Here is a 20,990-nt window from a genome sequence, read left to right on the forward strand (position 1 = left end):
ATGGACCAAAAATATAGCAAGCAAGATTGTTAACACCACAATGGAAGTGTAACAGACCAATGTGAAGACATACAGAGAATTTAAAGGGGTTGTAAAGGTACAGTTTTTTCCCCCCCTAACTAGCTTCCTATACTGTATACTGTATCCTATATATATTCCTTAATGCAGTGGTCATCAACCCTGTCCTCAGGGCCCACCAACAGGCCAGACTTGCAAGATAACTGAAATACATCACAGGTGATATAATTTGCTGCTCAGTGATTGCAGTTTTCTAGACTGCATGTCCCCAAGGTAATACATAAAACCTGGCCTGTTAGTGGGCCCTGAGGATAGGGTTGATGACCACTGCCTTAGTGCAGTCATCATTTACTTACCTTATCCTTCCATTTTTTATATGTCCTTATTTCTTCTGAGAAATCCTCACTTCCTGTTCTTCTGTCTGTAACTCCACACAGTAATGCAAGGCTTTCTCCCTGGTGTGGAGTGTCGTGCTCGCCCCCTCCCTTGGACTACAGGAGAGTCAGGACACCCACTAACACACAGCTCCTTTATCTGCAACGTAGAGCGTCCTGACTCTCCTGTAGTCCAAGGGAGGGGGCGAGCACAACACTCCACACCAGGGAGAAAAGCCTTGCATTACTGTGTGGAGTTACAGACAGAAGAACAGGAAGTGAGGATTTCTCAGAAGAAGCAAAATGGAAGGATGAGGTAAGGTAAAGAAAGCTATTTAGGAAAAAAAAAATTGTACCTTTACAACCCATTTAAAGGAATACAAACGCTAATTTTACCAGAACGAGCGCTCCCGTCTCATATCTTGCTTCTGAGCATGCGTGTTATTTTCACGTCATTAAAGCCTACACACGACCATTTTTTACGACGTTAAAACCGACGCGAAAATTTAGAGCATGTTCTAAATTTTAAATGCCCATTTTTAACGTCGCCAAAAAATGCTCTGGAGCCCACACACGATCGTTTTTAATGACATTCAATTTTTCACATTGCGAAAAACAGTCGTGTGTACGCGGTATAAGAACTCTCTGCACTTGTTAGAGAGAACCGTGACGTGCTGCCGGGAAGGGAAAAAGATCGCGATTTTGATTCTTCACTATTAATCGTGCAGCTCTGGTTTCCAGTGTGGGTAAACGATGCCCCATCGTTGGTGCCAGTGGGTAAAATGGTACACCCCCCCCCCCCCCCCAAGGGCCGGTTAAAAGCAAGCAAAGGGCCGCAGTTTGGAGACCGCTGCGTAGATCACATGGCAGCCAAATTCCTCACTGAATGGAAGAGTACGGGAAAAAGTCTGGTTATGGTGAAACAATACAATGGGACGTGTACAAACTAACACTTCTACCAAATACAAGGAGAATGCTGTACATGGCCACATTCATTGAAGGAGCTCCAAAAATGTCCTGATAATACGTTCTCTTACATAAAATGCACCAGAGTCAATCTTAGTGAATGATTGGATAGAAGTTATATTTGGGATGAGATTGTTCTGTATGCCTTGTGCTATATTTTTGAATGTTTTTTTGTATATTATGTAAGGAGTTATTTTCCTGTGTTTCTATAGCGGTTTTAGTTAATAATTATATCTCCGGTTAGTGTTGTGTGCCTCTTATCCAAAGAGCTAAGTTTGTGCGTGACGATCATTTTACATTGTACATAGGAGGGCAGCGTGTGAACAGGACTTTTTAAGTTTCCAAAATATATAGCAGAATATATCTGCTCAAATTTCCTTTGCTATAGTATTCGCAACAGCCAATCGGATATATAGTGGCAATCGCTCGTCTATCTGCTGCCCCCACCACCATCCTCGGCGAGGCAAACGGGAAGTGAAGCGTTTGTTTTAAAAAAAAAAAATAATACATGTTGTTCTCACTTTAAGCTGATCACAAACCATTCTAACTTCTTGTCTTTCTTGAACAAACCCATTAACCACTTCAGCCCCGGAAGAATTTGCCCCCTTTAATAACCAGGCTATTTTTTTGCGATACGGCACTGCGTCGCTTTAACTGACAGTTGCGTTGTTGTGCGACATTGTACCCAAACAAAATTGATATTTATTTGATCACCTCTGCGGTTTTTATTTTTTGCGCTGTAAACAAAACTGACAATTTTGAGAATTTTTATGCATTTTTTTTTTTACTTTCTGCTATAATGCAAATAAAAAAAAAAAAACTGGGTGTGTATATATTATATTATTTATATATATATATATATATATATATATATATATATATATATATATATATATATATATATATATATATATATATATATATATATATATATATATATATATATATATAATATATTTTTCTCCTACATGTTTTTTGGTAAAAAGGTAATAGGCCCATATTGGTTTACACAAAGGTTATCGCGTCTACAAACTATGGGATAGATTTATGGACTTCTTTATTTTATTTTCAGGGCTGCGACATTGCGGCAGACATATCTGACCCCAAATTACTTTTTCGTGCCAGTGACATTACATTGATCAGTGCATTTTTATAGCACTAATCAATGTAAAATGACATTGCCGGGGAAGGAGTTAACACTAGGGGGCAAATGGGTTCCCTGGGTGTGATCTAACTGTAGGGGGGATGGGGTACCAGGGACGTGACCGATCACTGGGAACAGAAGATCTGACATGTCATCTGGCAGAATGGGGAATCGCCTTGTTTATATAGGCAGTTCCCTGTTCTGCCTCTCCTCACCACGATCGCAGGTCGTCGTCGGCAGCCACAAAGTCCGCTGGACCCGCGCCTGCTATCTCCTGTGCAAAGACCGACGTACACCTAAGTAGGTTTGTGCCGGAGAGCAGACCTGCGGCAGTATGACGGCAGCTGGCCGGCAAGCAGTTAAACATTCACAGTGCTGGAGGGAAAAAAAATGAACCCATACATGAATTCAACAAAAGCTAATTGGCGTCGGTGGTTCACCTTGAGTCCAGTTAATGAAATGTTTGGGGGTGTGGTTTAGAGCTGCTTTGATAAAGACACACAAACATTTTAAGATTGCTGTTCATAAGAAGCATCAGTTGATGTGAACCATGTATTGCAAAAAAGTTATCTGAAGACACACCATCGTGATTAGTTTATCTGCATAAGGCTGGAAAGGGTTAGAAAACCATCATCGGTGTTTCAGCATCTATCAGTCGACAAATTGTCTATAAATGGAGACAGTTTAGTACTGTGGCTACTCTTCCTAGAAGTGGGCACTCAGCCAAGATGGATTACAAGGCACAATGCAGAATTCTCACTGAGAACCCATGAGTAACAGTTAAAGGCTCAGACATCGCTGGAACTGGCAAACATCCCTTGCTCACGAGTCTACTAATGTACGTCTTTGAACTGGCATGATGTTAATGGCAGAGCACCATGGAGGAAGCTGCTGCTCTCCAAGAATAGCTTGCTGCGTGACTGAAGTTTACCAAGGAGCACCTTGTTAAACCACAACTCTACCGGGGAAATGATTTGTGGACTGATGGAACAAAAGTTGGATTATTCAGAAAGCATATTTAGCACGATGTTTCGCACAGAAAGGACACGGCTTACCAACATCAAAACATCATCCAAACGGTGAGGTGTGGAGGAAGGGAACATCATGACTCAGACTTTCTTCATTGTCTCAGTGCCTGGAACACTTGCCATCAGGGGGAAAATGAATTCCCAAGTTTATCAAAATATCCTACAGGATATTGTCAGGGTGGCTGTTTGCCAACTGAATCTTAGTAGAAGTTGGGTGATGCAGCAGGACAATGACCCGAAGCATTGAAATAAATCCACCACAGACTGGCTTCAGAAAAAGAAAATTTGTGTTTTGGAATGTCCCAGTCAGAGCTCAGACCTTGACCCCATAGAGATGCTGTGGAATGACCTCAAAAGAGCCGTTCACACCAGACAGACTAACAATGTGTCTGAGATTAAGCAGTTTTGTAGAGAGAAATGGTCAATAATTCCTCCTGAATGTTATGCATGTCGGAGCTATTGAACACGCATGCTTGATATTAGAGATGCACTGAAATTTTGCCAGCCAAAAATTGTGTTATTGGCATTTTGTCGATAAGAGAAAAAGGTGCCGAAAATGCTTGCTATTATTATTATTTTTTTTTTTTTTGTGGCGATTTTACCATTAATTTACTGAGCTTATGGCACTCAAAAACCAAATTAAAAAAAAAATGTAACATATGTGTTATTGATGCATTCTTGCTGCTTTTTGAAGCAAATCTGGGGGAAGTTGTGATAGAACAGGGGTGTCAAATTAAAATTCATCAGGGGCTACATCAGCAGTATGGTTGCCCTGAATGCCCTCAAAGGGCCGGTTATATCTGTAGAGCTACGTATCTAATGTAGGGGCATGCTATGTGCACAGTGCTGGGTTCAGGAGCATGTTATGTGCAGAGTGCAACATCTCATTTCCACCTCTCCTCCTGGGTTCTGGTACCATCACCTTCCTTACCATCTCTACACACACATTCCTCTGCCCCCGACCCGATGTGCCCCCCCCCCCCCCCCCCATGCAGCTTTTTCACATCTGCACTGTCCTAATATTCCTACCTGGCCCAGCTCTGGATCCTCCCCGTATAGTTGGCTCTCGTCCTGTGTTTTGGGCTACTGTTAGTACCTCCCTGTATCTCTGTGTTCAGCGCCAATACCGGTGTTCAGTTCTGCCCTATATGTCTTATTTCACCGTCACTTCAATATTGTCAGCACAACACTGCCTCTTCATCAAGTCTCTGCTAAAAAAAAAAAAAAGTATATGTTCGGGGGTTCAATGTAATTTTCTAGCAAAAATACAGATTTTAACTTGCAAGCAACAAGTGTCAGGAAAAGGCTTGGTCTTTAAAGCGGAGTTCCACCACTTGTGCATTTTTTATTTTATGTAAAGCATTGCATCCATGATCAGATCGTGGGGTGCAATGCAGGGACCTTCTGTCGGGGTGAGCTTTCTGCTTGTACAGGCAGTTACACACTGATGAGAAGAAACGATGACCTACCACAGCACCCAACAGTGGCCTCATAGTTCATTGAGTTCAAATGTTGCTAATACTATTTTTTTTTTTTTTTATTGTGACAGCAGGTACAGGGAGAAAAGATGAAATTGCCCTTTTAAGTTTGCTTTTTTTTTTTTTTTTTAATTACAGTAAAGGTTTACATTTTAATAGAGGTGTTGAGATTTATATATTCAGGTTTTTTTAGAGCAGTAATTTTCTAAGTGTGCTGAAATGACAAAATACTTTAGGTGATATTTGGCCTCCATATACTAGTTTCATATTCAGTGCAGTTTGGTTTATCTTTCTAGGAACTGCACCAAAATGAAGCAAGCAGTATTTTTATGGATTGCGTGAGAAGTGTGAGCATCGCCTTCAGGGCATTACAAATTCCATGTCATAAATCTGCTGCCTCCTAGGTTTTCTGGTAAATTGGATCAGAGGTCTAATGTTTAGGATGACTAGACTTGTAGGACATTAGTATTACTTCAACAAAGTCTTGTTTAAAAAAAAATAAGGTCATGTTATGTTTTCCTGCTATATGCTGTGGTTTTGCACAGAGCAGGCCAGATCCTCTTCTCAGGTCTTTCGCTGGTATTCCTGGCCCCTCTTGATGAGTGCCCCCATATCAAGCAGCTTGTTTTGGGGGGCGCCCAAGCGCTGCTATGTGTCCATTTAGACAGAGCCGCAGCTAGGACCCGCCCCCTCTCTCTCCTCATCGACTCACTGACTTTGACAGCAACAGGAGCAAATGGTGCTTCACTGCTGTCTCAGCCAATGAGGCAAATCCCGAACATCCAAGTCTCGGGTATCTTTTCCAAAGGGAGGGGGACTGAGCAGCGGGGGGGGGACTGGTATCAGCAAGGACAGGCAGACGGAGGGCATAATGCAGGAAACAGGTAGCAGGCTGCGGATGACGGAATCACGCAAACTGACCATCAGTTTGCAGAGGGGAGGGTATACCCAGTCAGGATCAGCCAGGTATTTCTGGTGATACAGGGGTCCAAATTGCACAGTAAGTTGTAAACAAACGCTTTATTACTACCGTATTTATCGGCGTATAACGTGCACTTTTTTTCCGCGCTGTGTTTGAACCACTCCGCCGACATATACCGAGCGAAGTGCTCGGCTCCGCTCGCGTCCTGTACGCGAGAGGAGCCAAGCCTGCTCGAGTATAAGTGTACTGCGCTCAGTATATGTCGGCGGAGTGGTTCAAACACAGCGCGGGAAGCAGGGATCGGCTGAAAAACACAGCAGGGAGGACACCACGGTGGCCGCAGAAGGAGACCGGACAAGGCCACCGATGGACACCGACGAGGGGCATCCAAACTAAGTATTTCTTTTCCTTTTTTTTCAGGAATTTTCCTTCTAGGTTGGGGGTGCGCGCTATACGCCGGGGCGCGTTATATGAAGATAAATACAGTACTTTTCCTTCATACACGAATAGAGGAAAGTGTTTTCTGGTTTTAGTCGCTAATTTGGGTTTATTCATTTGGACAGAGAATTGTCCAAGAAATTCATAGGAACGAATCCACATTTGTCTGATTTGACTATACTAAACAGATATGTCTCCTGTAATTACTGTATATATTGTACACCACTGCTTGGACAGGCTCCTGTGTACATGGATATAAAGTATTTGGTAGACTAAGGTTTGTCACACTTGTGCAAAAAGAAATTTACTAATATAAATATATATATTTTTTTTCTTCTACAGAACACAAGGTGATCATTGTTGGACTTGATAATGCAGGAAAGACTACTATACTTTATCAGTTGTAAGTATTTTGTGGTACCTTTTCAAATTTCCACTACCATAGTCATAGAAGAGAAGGTGACCTGTCTCGGCACGCATTGTATATACCCTTTTTGTTGGGGGGGGGGGGGGGGAGCAGCTAATTTACATACCTGTTTTGGGCTTTGTTCACATGGGCTTCTTAAAGTGGTATTAAACCATTGGCTTGACCACTAGGTGAAATTAAGGAAAAACTCCTAAATTCCTAATTTAATATACATACAATTTTACATAAGTATGGGTGTGTACCCATATGGATGTCAAATTGGAAATGGCAGACGTGTCCATGCAGTCACTGTGTTCCAATTGGTACTGCTTACATGGAATACGTACAGGTGTTCTGTGCATCCCTATGTAGGCTGTCCCATTTATATCAAGTGGGACACAGCCACTGCTCCCAGTTTGACAAACGTGCGAGGTGCCCTGTGCATCCCCATGCAGGCAAACATGGCCGATGCATGGCTGTTTACTGTTAAGTACGCCTTAGGGGCCAATTCAGACCAGGACATGGGTGTGGGAAACCCATGTTCTGTGCGTGTTTCTTGCACTGTGTTCAAAACACACTGTTGTCTGCAGTAAGTGTCAATAGTCTAATGACACCCCAAGTGCAGGTCGCAAATAGTGTGTTTGCTGGCACCAGGTCATATGATACAAAGGTACCATGCAAGCTGGTTGCAGTGCTTTCAGAAGTAGTGCATGCACTACTTTTTTTGAACGGGTTTAAATTGCAATGCACCAAATTAATGAGCTGAAATCGCACTGCACAGAACTGCATGTGAATCGCACAGTAACCGCAAAGCGTTTGTGTGTGATTCACATGCAGTTCCTAGTGTGAACCGGCACCAGAAATTAATCGTTCATATTTAGATCCCAACATTTCTTAGATTTAACCACCTCAAAACTCCTAATGTACTTTTTTACATTATGAGTTTGAAGTGATCTACCAGCATGATGCCTGCAGCTACAGGCATCATCCCAGTATTGTTTTTCGTTTAGCAGACAGCCGGCTTTTATATAAAGGCCATCCGAGAGGCTAATTGGTGCTGGATTGCTTTTACAGGCGGTGGGAGGGGTTGTCTGCCACCGTGTCTCCTGGATCTCTGTTCCAGAAACTGGAGCTAGCCTTTATGTTGACTTTCCATAGAGGCCACGGAGAACTGGAAGGTCTTCGATGACCTGTATGGTGTATAAAACCAGGTGCGGCAAGTACTGTCATTGCTTCCAGTTTCCCATGTGTAAACTGCTAAATTTTTAATTAGGAAAAGCGTCTGAAGACAGTTCTTTGTGTGATCAGACGCTTTTAGGGCAGAGGAGATATCTGGGGTCTAATGGACCCCAGATCTCTCCATAAAGGGTACTGTATATTGCTGTCACAAGTGAAGTTTTTACATTTCTTGTAACACTCTGCTAAAGAACAGTATGGAATTTTTAAGAAAAACTGATAACTTGTAAACATTGTGTCAGAAGACTGGATCATGTGTTTTGAGTTCTTTTAAACTTCCCTTTTCATTTCAGTTTAATGAATGAAGTGGTTCATACGTCTCCAACTATAGGAAGTAATGTAGAGGAAATAGTAGTGAAAAATACCCACTTCTTGATGTGGGACATTGGAGGCCAAGAATCCCTGCGATCCTCCTGGAACACGTACTATTCCAACACTGAGGTAATGCAACCTTCGAGGCTCTGTATGGCTTTGAGCCAGCTGTAGGTCAACCTGCTGTAATATATTAACCTTTTTTAAATGTGTAATTTTTTTAAATGTACTCAACGGCAGCCATATTTACTTCTTATGCTGGCCCCACACGCCCAGAATCGTTTGACAATCATGCCATTGGTGGACCCAACTTTAGACAAATTCAACCACAGCCCCGGCAAATGTCGAAGTGAAAACTTCTACCGTTTCAACTAAAGTGTATGTTGTAATCGAAATGATAAAAATATTCTCTCTTGTATAATTTATATATGGTTTTTATTATCGGTCACTACGATCATGGAAATGATCAGGTTTATTCTGTCATCGGCCAATTCGCTTTCGACCGACTGATAATTGTTTAGTCTGCAAACGGCTGAAATTCTGTCTGTATGACCAATATCGCATGTAACTTCCATTTATTTGTGTTATACAATGTGCAAAAATCTTATCGGTATGTGTAAATGTTGTTAAAATGTTGCTAAAATGTTGCACATTATAGGCCAGATTCACATAGAATTACGCCGGCGTATCAGCAGATACTCCGACGTAAGTCCGAATCTAAGGCCGTCGTATGTTTAAGTGTATTCTCAAACTGAGATACACTTAAACATAACTGAGATACAACGGCCAGCGCCGTTGTATCTTAGGGTGCAATATCTACGCTGACCGCTCGGTGGCGCTTCCATTGCGGTCGGCGTAGAATATGCAAATGACTAGTTACGACGATTCACGAACGTACGATTGCCCGTCCTAGTGATTTTACGTTGTTTCCGTAAGAGTTACGCGGCGTAAAGATAAACATGCCCCCTAGGTGGCGTACCCAATGTTAAGTATGGCCGTCGTTCCCGCGTCGCAATTTGAAAATTTTACGTAGTTTGCGTAAGTCGTCTGTGAATGGCGCTGGACGCCATTTACGTTAACGTCGAAACCAATGACGTACTTGCGACGTAATTTCGCGAAATGCACGACGAGAAAATTTGAGACGGAGCATGCGCAGTACGATCGGCGGGGGAACGCGCCTAATTTAAATGATCCACGCCCCCTACATGGATCATTTGAATTAGGCGGGCTTGCGCCGGTGGACTTTACGCTACTCCGCCGCAAGTTTACAGGCAAGTGCTTTGTGAATCAAGCACTTGCCCGTAAACCTTGCGGCGGTGTAACGTAAAGGAGATACGTTACGCCGCCGCAGTTATACGAGAATCTGGCCCTATGTACTTTTCTATGTACACAAGGGCAGATAAATGTGCTTTAAAACAATCTCTGCTATCTGCTTAGCAGAGCTACAAAATGTTAAAGCACGGCCCCCCCCCCCCTTTCACAAGGGCGGGATCCAGTTATGCACAGCAGGGGATCTGTCTGCGGCTCCCTAGCTGCACAGAGCTGCCGGATGACAGGTCAGTGTCGGCTCCACTTATACAGAACGGGCAAGGACACAGCCCACTCTGCTCTATGGACAGTTAGATGTAAATATTCCATTTGTTTTTATCGGATTGTAGGTACCTGGGTATACACACAAGCTTTTTTTTTTTTTTTTTTTTTTTTTTTTTTTTTTTTTACATCTAACTGCCCATAGAGGAAAATAAAGGGTCCTACTATCAGGTCTGCGAAATGTGCCTCCGCAACGATGGGTTACATGCATATTCAGGGTTCAACTTGTTGCTGAAGCAGCTTCCCTGAAAAACCAACCCTGCCCATACACGCCATCTCATTCAGAGCTCTTTGAATAAATGAATGAACTACAAGTCCCAACTTCCACTGCGGCAGACAGCTTGTAGTTCGGTGAGCACCCTTGTAGTTCATGAATTCTTCTTGCACTTCAGTAACTTGCTGCCCATACAGGCAGACTGCTGTGCTGACAGTCTGCAAGTGCCGGACGTTGCATTTGCGATCTGATCACCGATGCAATGCTCTGCAGACTCCTAGAGAAAAAAAATGCATGTTTTTGCCTGCAGAAAAAGGGGTATTTGTTTTTATATATAAAAAAAAAAGGGGGGTGAACTAAGCTTTTAAGTGGTCCTTTCGTTTTCGAAGATAGGGAAAATCAGTACAGGTTTTTGATCTGCTCAATGGATCACATTGAGACAACCTCTGACCTGAGCAAGTTGCACAATGTTTGAAAACGGCCTTAAAGGGGACCCTTCCTAATCTTCCACATTTCCCCAACACATTCTTCTGATTCAGAAACAGATTTTTTTTTTTTTTTACTGCCGCCTGAAGATCAACTTAAAACGTTTTAAACTTGGGCAATTAAGTCCAACCGGCTTTCCCTTGCACAGCTGTGACTTAGAATATGCATAAAATAATATTTCTGGTTTCTCTTACATTTCTTCTGCACAGTTGACTTGCTGTACTTGGAAAATTTCCAGCACACGTTTCCAGAAAACTCAGAATGAAAAGGTCACCACAAGTCTTGGAACTGTTTACATTTCCATGACTGCCTTTATGGCTCCACCTAACACTAAGTAATCAGAAAAATCTGCCTTTTACTTACTTTCACAAGTTCACCTACTTATCTTAAAGCGGAGGTTCGCCCTAAATACATTTTTCTAACATTACATTGTGCTCACTTCCAACATTGACAGTATGCTGATTTATTTATTTTTTGCTGTACATACTGTCGTATAGCTATTTTCCCCCCGGCTTCCGGGTAGTGGCTCCTGCGGGAGTGGGCGTTCCTATGCAGAGGCTAAGTGATTGATGTGATGACAAAAATTTTCCCCCGCTCATAAGGCGCGTCACAAGTTTCCGAAAGAAGAAGCCGAACTGCGAGTTGGCTCTATACGGCGCCTGCGCACCGACGTTCGGCTTCTTTCAGAAACTGGTGGCGCGCCTTATGCGCCGGGGGGAAGTTTTTGTCATCACGTCAATCACTTAGCCTCTTCATAGGAACGCCCACTCCCGCGGGAGCCACTACCCGGAAGCTGGGGGGGGGGGGGATAGCTATACGACGGTATGTACAGCAAACAAAATATAAATCGGCATACTGTCAATGTTGGAAATGAGCATAATGTAATGTTAGAAAAATGTTTTTAGGGTGAACCTCCGCTTTAATATAAGGAAATTGTTTTTAAATGGCAGTGAGTGGCTCAGCAATGTGAAATATCATCCTTGGCCGATTTTTGACTCTTTAACCTAAATTATTTATGAACCGTCTTTAGTTTAAACTATATTGAAATAAACTTGCCACTTGAGTTACTATAAATGTTCAGATGGCTACAACTCAAGCCTTTATGGTATATCTGCCAAGTGTCCTTTTTTAATTTTTTTTTTTAAGTGTATTTTGTGCGTGTACTCGAGAGAGGAGCCGGACTGCAGGAGTTGGGAGTAGGCAGCCTCCCCCAGAGGCAATCTGCCACCTTTCTCCATGCCCCGGGTGGCAATGGCGGGTGTGTGAGGGGGTCCTCCCACACAGCCCCCCCTAATTTTGAAGTGTGACATGTTTGGTATAATTTTTACTCGGCATAACAATCTCTTTCACAATATAATTTTATTCAAAAAAGTGAATTTTTTCCAAAAAGTGCGCTTGTAAGACCGCTGCGCAAATATGGTGTGACAAAAAGTATTGCAATGGTTGTTCTCTCGGGTGTTGGGAAAAAAAACCAATATATAATATTTGGGGGTTCTGAGCAATTTTCTAGCAAAAAAAAAAAAGGTATTTAACCGAGTCTGAAAAACGGGTCCGCCAATTTTTTATTTTTTTTGGTCAGCAGCTACAAATACTGCAGCTGCTGACTTTTTTAAAATAAGGACACTTGCCCGCGATGTCGGCACCCGAAGCCGATCTCGGCTCTCGGATGCTGCCGCCGCCATCTTCGGTAAGGGAATCGGGAAGTGAAGTCTTGTCGGCTTCACTTCCTGGTTCCCTACTGCACATGCGCAACTGGCGCTGCTCAATGCCACTGGTCCCTGCTGTCTACTGGGACCTGTCTGTCTCCCAGATGACAGCCCGGGGGGGCACAGGACGGGGGGTCTATGCCCAGAAGTGGGTGCAAATACCCGTCTTGGACAGGTATCTGCCCTCCCCCTTTAAGGTGCAAATGTGACACTGGAGGGGGGGGGGGGGAATCCGGACAACGGAATGAGGTTCACATTCTATAGGTCAAGAACAATTCACATGTAAAATCGACGTGTTTCAAATGATTTTCCTCAGGAGTACATGACTCTTGGAGAGTTGGTGTGTCTCAGACGTAAAGATGGGCAGGGGTTCACCGATCTGAAAATCTGTGTCTAAAAAAAACAAAAACAAAAAAAACTAAATTTCAGAATGTTTCTAAACATAAAATTGCCAGGACTTTTTTTAAATTCGTCATCATCCACAGTACATAATATCAAGAATCTGAAAAAGATCTTTGTGCACAGTGGACAAGGCATAACCACAATATTGGATGCCTGTGATCTTCAGGAGGCAGTGCATGATTCTGTGATGGCAATCACTGCATGGACTTGAATACTTCCAAATGTTACAGTCTGAAGTTCATTGTGCTGTCCAAAAATGCAAGATAAAGCTCTACCATGCAAAGAAGAAGCCATGTCTGAACATGATTCAGAAACCTCACTGTCTTCTCTAAGCCAAAGCTCACATAAAATGGTCTGTTGCAAAGGGAAAAAACTTTTCTGTGGTCAGACCAATAAAAATGTGGCATTCTTTTTGGCAGTAATGGGTGCCACGTCCTACGGACTATTGAGAAGGGACCTTCCGACATGTTATCCGTGTTCCATTCAAAAGCCTGCATCTCTGGTGTGAGGAATCTGAGGATGCATTAGTGTGTATGGAATGGGCAACTTGCACATCTGGAAAAGTGCCATCAATGCTGAAATATATAGCCAGGTATTAGAGCAGCATATGTTCCCATCCAGACAACGTCTTTTTTTCAGGGAAGGCCTTGAATATTTCAGCAGGACAATGCTGAAACGCATACTGCATCTATGACAACGGCACACTGCATGAGGCCTTGGGTTGTACTCGGTGAGCCATTTGTCTTCTAATAGGTTCTGGTAAATTGCTTTGTCTTGGATGCATGACGGCTCTCATTTGACGTCAGCCTATTTAAGTTTCCAACAGCTGATCTGGAAACATTGTAGAAAATTGACATTCATATATATTTCATCTCTCGTTCTGGAAGCAGATTAGCACATCCAAATGACTCGTCTTCTACTGTTGTGTAAAGTGAAATTCCGCGCCTAACTAATAAAAAACAATTAAATTTATATATAAAAATACATACAAATATTAAGAGTGAATATACATAAATAATAAGCTGCTCCTCAATAACACAAGTGGTATGTGGACATGATAGAATATAAATAGAGGGCGCTAGGCCCATACAAATTAAGTATAGTGCCGTGACAAAGTGTCTGTTTAGCAATAAAATTGCAACAAAAATAACACAAAAAATATATGAAAGAGTCCCAACAATTGCAGTCTAACCTGCACTTGAAACCACGCGAGTGAATTCAAATATGATCAGAAAAGTATAAAAAATAAAACAGTGAACAAAGTCCAATTGTAATGATAATTCTGTGAAAGAAGAAATGCCACCACCGCTTCAGTATAATTATCAATTCCACCCAAGGTGCTTTAGATAAGGTATGCTCTTACCAGAGCTCGTTGACCCCTTTAGTGAAAAAGATGGTCAACTAAGCTTATGCAGGATTGTGCCTGCAACACATGAAGATATGGACAGACCACTTTGCAAATCCAGGAACCTCACACGGGATTATATGTAAAAGAAGAGAGGCCAAATAGCCAAATAGCGTGATACCGTTTTATTTAAAATTTTAAAATAGACATAAAAATCTGCCGAATGGCTCCTTACATTAGGGGGTGCCCACCCGGCACTGAGGCTGCGGACCTGTCACCGCTCGAAGCGGTTCTTTAGTCGGATACGCTGGGGAATGAGAGCCGCCGCTCACATGTAACGCCAAACGATCCCTTCAACAGTCCAAAGCACGGGGGGTACGTCACGTGACCAGGCTGCCTCCGACGTACGTTTCGTTATGTTAACGTCATCAGGGGGGCGTGCCTGGTCACAAAGCATGATGGTATATGTAGTCAAAAAAACACAATGATTGGTGGGCTGAAACTAATTGCAGATACAGCCTCGGTGCCGTGTGTCATCAATAAAAAATATATAACACCGTAGGTAGGTTACATTACATTCATCATATTTAAACAGGAAAAACAGAGAAATGCACAGAGATATAGAATGGCCAAATAACATGAATTCAAGAGTATTCCACTGGTGAAATACATATTAAATAAAATACAGATCTCGCATCCCTCCGGACGTGCAGATCCAAAAATAAGTGCCAGAAAACAATATGACTTTACTCCATAGAGTTCAATCATGATCACTACAAATGATTATTGATACAAAATCATATTAAATAAACCAAAAATGAATATATATAATTAAAAATAATAATAAATAATGAATATATATAAAAAATTATTTTGTTGTCTTTCATACATATACAGACCGGATTCAAACAGGGTAAAAAGAAATATCTCCCAATACTTAATGATAGATCACAAATATCACTAGATCCCTCTAGACATGTGATATGAATGAATGGGGATTAAAGAGTATTCAAATTATTTCGATCTTATTTCCAATATTATATGGAATAATTGAATATAATGATGATCTCTACAAAAGGGGGGATCACATTATTAACTAGCCCCAACCAAATACCAGCGTACAAAAATATTATATACATAAAACCATAAGTGAATATCTGACAATCCTAAATAGTCACTGACGACTATAGATGATTGAAATAAAAAATAAAAAATAATAATTAATACATAAATGAAAAAATGAAAAAATGAATAGGAAGGGGTGAGGGAATGGAAACTGGAAAGAGGAGAGAACACTCAATCATCGGTTAAGAAACAATTGAGGTCCAATTCCACATTCAGTCCTAAAGGTTGCATGGTACGTAATCTGTGTACCCATTTCATTTCGTTTTGGGAGACACTCCGTAACATATGTGTACCTCGCCAGTTTCTTTCTATTTTGTCTATGCCATAGAACTTACATAAACTGGGGTCACTTCCATGGAAATTGGCAAAATGTCTTGAGACACTATGATTAGGGAAACTTTTTCTAATATTTGTTAAGTGTTCATTAATGCGGATCTTAAGTTGGCGAGTGGTCCGGCCAACGTATTGTAAATGACATGGGCATTCAAGCACATAAGTCACATGATCAGATCCACATGTGATTAGGGGTTTGATCTTGAAAGATTCACCTGTTACATTAGAACTAAACTCGATTTTTTTCTTTTTGTCACCAGGATTCCGTGTAGTTCTACACGCTTTGCACCTAGTGCAGTGGTGAAAACCAGATCCATCTAAAAAGGTCACCAATTTTGTTGGTGGATCAGGAACATTAGGAGCAATTTTGTTCCTGAGGCCTGGAGCTCTCTTGTAGATGAACTTTGGCACCTTAGGGATGGATGTGATCAGGTCTTTGTCCTTCCTCAAAATATGCCAATGTCGTTTAAACACAGCTTCTACCTGTCGATATTGTCTATGGAATCCACTAATAAAAGGTACTTCATTTTTATACTCTTTTCTCGAGAAAAGAGTATAAAAATGAAGTACCTTTTATTAGTGGATTCCATAGACAATATCGACAGGTAGAAGCTGTGTTTAAACGACATTGGCATATTTTGAGGAAGGACAAAGACCTGATCACATCCATCCCTAAGGTGCCAAAGTTCATCTACAAGAGAGCTCCAGGCCTCAGGAACAAAATTGCTCCTAATGTTCCTGATCCACCAACAAAATTGGTGACCTTTTTAGATGGATCTGGTTTTCACCACTGCACTAGGTGCAAAGCGTGTAGAACTACACGGAATCCTGGTGACAAAAAGAAAAAAATCGAGTTTAGTTCTAATGTAACAGGTGAATCTTTCAAGATCAAACCCCTAATCACATGTGGATCTGATCATGTGACTTATGTGCTTGAATGCCCATGTCATTTACAATACGTTGGCCGGACCACTCGCCAACTTAAGATCCGCATTAATGAACACTTAACAAATATTAGAAAAAGTTTCCCTAATCATAGTGTCTCAAGACATTTTGCCAATTTCCATGGAAGTGACCCCAGTTTATGTAAGTTCTATGGCATAGACAAAATAGAAAGAAACTGGCGAGGTACACATATGTTACGGAGTGTCTCCCAAAACGAAATGAAATGGGTACACAGATTACGTACCATGCAACCTTTAGGACTGAATGTGGAATTGGACCTCAATTGTTTCTTAACCGATGATTGAGTGTTCTCTCCTCTTTCCAGTTTCCATTCCCTCACCCCTTCCTATTCATTTTTTCATTTTTTCATTTATGTATTAATTATTATTTTTTATTTTTTATTTCAATCATCTATAGTCGTCAGTGACTATTTAGGATTGTCAGATATTCACTTATGGTTTTATGTATATAATATTTTTGTACGCTGGTATTTGGTTGGGGCTAGTTAATAATGTGATCCCCCCTTTTGTAGAGATCATCATTATATTCAATTATTCCATATAATATTGGAAATAAGATCGAAATAATTTGAATACTCTTTAATCCCCATTCATTCATATCACATGTCTAGAGGGATCTAGTGATATTTGTGATCTATCATTAAGTATTGGGAGATATTTCTTTTTACCCTGTTTGAATCCGGTCTGTATATGTATGAAAGACAACAAAATAATTTTTTAGATATATTCATTATTTATTATTATTTTTAATTATATATATTCATTTTTGGTTTATTTAATATGATTTTGTATCAATAATCATTTGTAGTGATCATGATTGAACTCTATGGAGTAAAGTCATATTGTTTTCTGGCACTTATTTTTGGATCTGCACGTCCGGAGGGATGCGAGATCTGTATTTTATTTAATATGTATTTCACCAGTGGAATACTCTTGAATTCATGTTATTTGGCCATTCTATATCTCTGTGCATTTCTCTGTTTTTCCTGTTTAAATATGATGAATGTAATGTAACCTACCTACGGTGTTATATATTTTTTATTGATGACACACGGCACCGAGGCTGTATCTGCAATTAGTTTCAGCCCACCAATCATTGTGTTTTTTTGACTACATATACCATCATGCTTTGTGACCAGGCACGCCCCCCTGATGACGTTAACATAACGAAACGTACGTCGGAGGCAGCCTGGTCACGTGACGTACCCCCCGTGCTTTGGACTGTTGAAGGGATCGTTTGGCGTTACATGTGAGCGGCGGCTCTCATTCCCCAGCGTATCCGACTAAAGAACCGCTTCGAGCGGTGACAGGTCCGCAGCCTCAGTGCCGGGTGGGCACCCCCTAATGTAAGGAGCCATTCGGCAGATTTTTATGTCTATTTTAAAATTTTAAATAAAACGGTATCACGCTATTTGGCTATTTGGCCTCTCTTCTTTTACATATAATCCCGTGTGAGGTTCCTGGATTTGCAAAGTGGTCTGTCCATATCTTCATGTGTTGCAGGCACAATCCTGCATAAGCTTAGTTGACCATCTTTTTCACTAAAGGGGTCAACGAGCTCTGGTAAGAGCATACCTTATCTAAAGCACCTTGGGTGGAATTGATAATTATACTGAAGCGGTGGTGGCATTTCTTCTTTCACAGAATTATCATTACAATTGGACTTTGTTCACTGTTTTATTTTTTATACTTTTCTGATCATATTTGAATTCACTCGCGTGGTTTCAAGTGCAGGTTAGACTGCAATTGTTGGGACTCTTTCATATATTTTTTGTGTTATTTTTGTTGCAATTTTATTGCTAAACAGACACTTTGTCACGGCACTATACTTAATTTGTATGGGCCTAGCGCCCTCTATTTATATTCTATCGTCTTCTACTGTTACAACCAATATAAAGAGTACATTGATTCCTATTCAATTCTCTACATTATATGTGCTAGTTGGGACTTTTCCCCTTTTCAGTGCATGTTGCCAATCTGTGTGATTAAAATTATTTCTGTATTGTTGGGGGTGTTGGAGGGAAAGGGATCATTTTGTTCAGCCAGTGATTCTGCACAAGGTAAAAGTGATCTAAGTGGATTACTTTTATAGGCATCGGAATGGGTTTCTCACCCCCTGCTGCTGCTGGGCAGCCACCTTTATTGGACTCTCCCTTCCCATTGGGGAGCCCATTACAGATGCTACTGGTCTTTATCAGGTTTACTAGATGGGGTAAAATGAACCTTAGAAATTAAGGTTTCGTGTTAACCCAAAAAAAAAAAGATTTCCTGGTCCCTTAACCACTCAAGACCCGGACCAAAATGCTGGTAAAGGACCAGGCCCCTTTTTGCGATTGGGCACTGCATCACTTTAACTGACAATTGCGCGGTCGTGCGACGTGGCTCCCAAACCAAATTGGCGTCCTTTTCCTCCACAAATAGAGCTTTCTTTTGGTGGTATTTTATCACCTCTGCGGTTTTTATTTTTTGCGCTATAAACAAAAATAGAGCGACAATTTTGGAAAAAAAATGCAATATTTTTTTACTTTTTTGCTATAATAAATATCCCCCAAAAATCTATAAACTTTTTTATTTTATTTTTTATTTTTTTCCTCAGTTTAGGCCAATATGTATTCTTCTACCTATTTTTGGTAAAAATTGCAATAAGCGCTTGTCGATTTGGTTTGCGCAAAATTTATAGCGTTTACAAAATAAGGGGATAGTTTTATTGCATTTTTATTTTTTTACTACTAATGGCGGTGATCGGCTTTTTTTTTCCTCTATTTTTTTTTTTTTTTTTTTTTTTTTTTTTTTTTTTTTTGTGACTGTGACATTATGGCGGACAAAGAAATTTTTTCCAAAACTTGGAAAAAAACACTGCGCTGAAACCAAAGAAACGCAAATGCTGCCAGTACCAAAAAAATTGTAGATACAAATTCAACGATATGTTAAAAAATGAGGTACGGCGCAAAAACAATATAAATGATAAACCTGATGGTGACACCAAAGTGGAAAAAAAATTTAATTAACAAATGAAACCTCAATGAGAGGTTATAATAAACATACGTATGCAAAATGAGCGGATGTGTGCAAACATCATAATCCTAAATGGAAAAGGGAATAATGATATTGATTCATATAATCCCAAGTTCATAGGTGTACTATAACTAAAAAACGAAAAGTGAGTGAAAAAAGTCCAGAGAAAAATCCCAAGTGTAAAGTGAATCCAGGGTCTTCTTATCCTTAGTGATATGACATCAAAAGAAAAAAAGGTACTTCCTTCCACCAAATAGATGCCCGAGTGGTATAGGGATGTAGTCTCCTTACCCGTTGGTATGACCACAAGCACAGCGGTCAATCAGAGCCCAGGGTGTCTATAGTCTCCCAAAAAGACTTCCAGCTGGATCCGATTCTTACACACTGGATCAGGCATTCATGAGCATCTGGCTGGAACGTTCCACAGCTTCAATCTTCTAATGATGTCATCGTTTGTATTCCTCGCTCGGACATCACTCTGTAAGAAGAAAGCATGTGAAGCATTTTTTTTCATGACTGCGACATAATGGCGGACACATCGGACAATTTTGACACATTTTTGGGACCGTTGTCATTTTCACAGCAAAACATGCTATAAAAATGCATTGTTTACTGTGAAAATTACAATTGCAGTTTGGGAGTTAACCACTAGGGGGCACTAAAAGGGGTTAAGTGTGACCTCATGTGTGTTTCTAACTGTAGGGGGGCGGGGCTGGACGTGTGACGTCATTGATCGCCTTTCCCTTTATCAGGGAACAGACGATCAATGACAGCGCCACTGTGAAGAACGGGGAAGGTGTGTTTACACATACCTCTCCCCGTTCTTCAGCTCCGGGGACCGATCGGGTCCGCGGGTCCCGCTGCCGCAGAGCTTCAGACCGGGTCGCGGGCGGGCGTCCCATGGCTGGGCATTTAACAGTCACGTACAGGTACGTGATTGTGCCCAGCCGTGCCATTCTGCCGACTTATATCGGCGTTAGGCGGTCCTTAAGTGGTTAAAGCAGATTAAACTACACAGCACAGCACAGTGCTTGTGCTGTGTAATCTGCCCCTCTCTAAACTGTAAAAAATAAATGGACTAGTGGATGATCCGCTGATTTTTGAGATGGAAGAAATCTCTTTTTTTTTTTTTTTCCTTCGTTTACAAAACGGATGAAAACCGGATGTTAGCAGACGTCATTCACTTCCATTCGATCTGCTGACATCTGTTTTTCACCTAAAAACACGGACATTTGGACATAAAGGTTGTCAAAATTAACACCCATATCTTCTTTTTTTTTTTTTTAACAAAAAGTGTGACAACTAAAAAAAAAAAAAAGCCTGTGTGAAAAGACCTTTTAGGATTATTTTTTTATTTTTTTTTAATGAGAACTGACTTCACTGCTCCCAGCCCTCAGTTGGCCTGGTTTACCACCAGCAGGTCTACTATAATGGTTTGTGTGCTGTGCTGGTTTACTGTGGAGGGGATTGTTACAGTAGTTGATGAT

The 20,990-nt window shown here is 41.1% G+C and overlaps 1 protein-coding gene across 1 annotated transcript in view; it reads left to right on the forward strand.

Moving 5' to 3' along the window:
- The window catches only part of ARL5B (ADP ribosylation factor like GTPase 5B), a 154,694-nt gene that overhangs the window by 115,679 nt on the left and 18,025 nt on the right, over window positions 1-20,990 (forward strand). The window contains exons 2-3 of the mRNA XM_040352488.1: window positions 6,711-6,771; window positions 8,304-8,451. Coding sequence (XP_040208422.1) covers window positions 6,711-6,771; window positions 8,304-8,451 — 209 coding nt within the window. The remainder of the gene's footprint in view (window positions 1-6,710; window positions 6,772-8,303; window positions 8,452-20,990) is intronic.

The sequence above is a fragment of the Rana temporaria genome, chromosome 5, assembly GCF_905171775.1.
Source record: "Rana temporaria chromosome 5, aRanTem1.1, whole genome shotgun sequence".
Taxonomy (NCBI): Eukaryota; Metazoa; Chordata; class Amphibia; order Anura; family Ranidae; genus Rana; species Rana temporaria.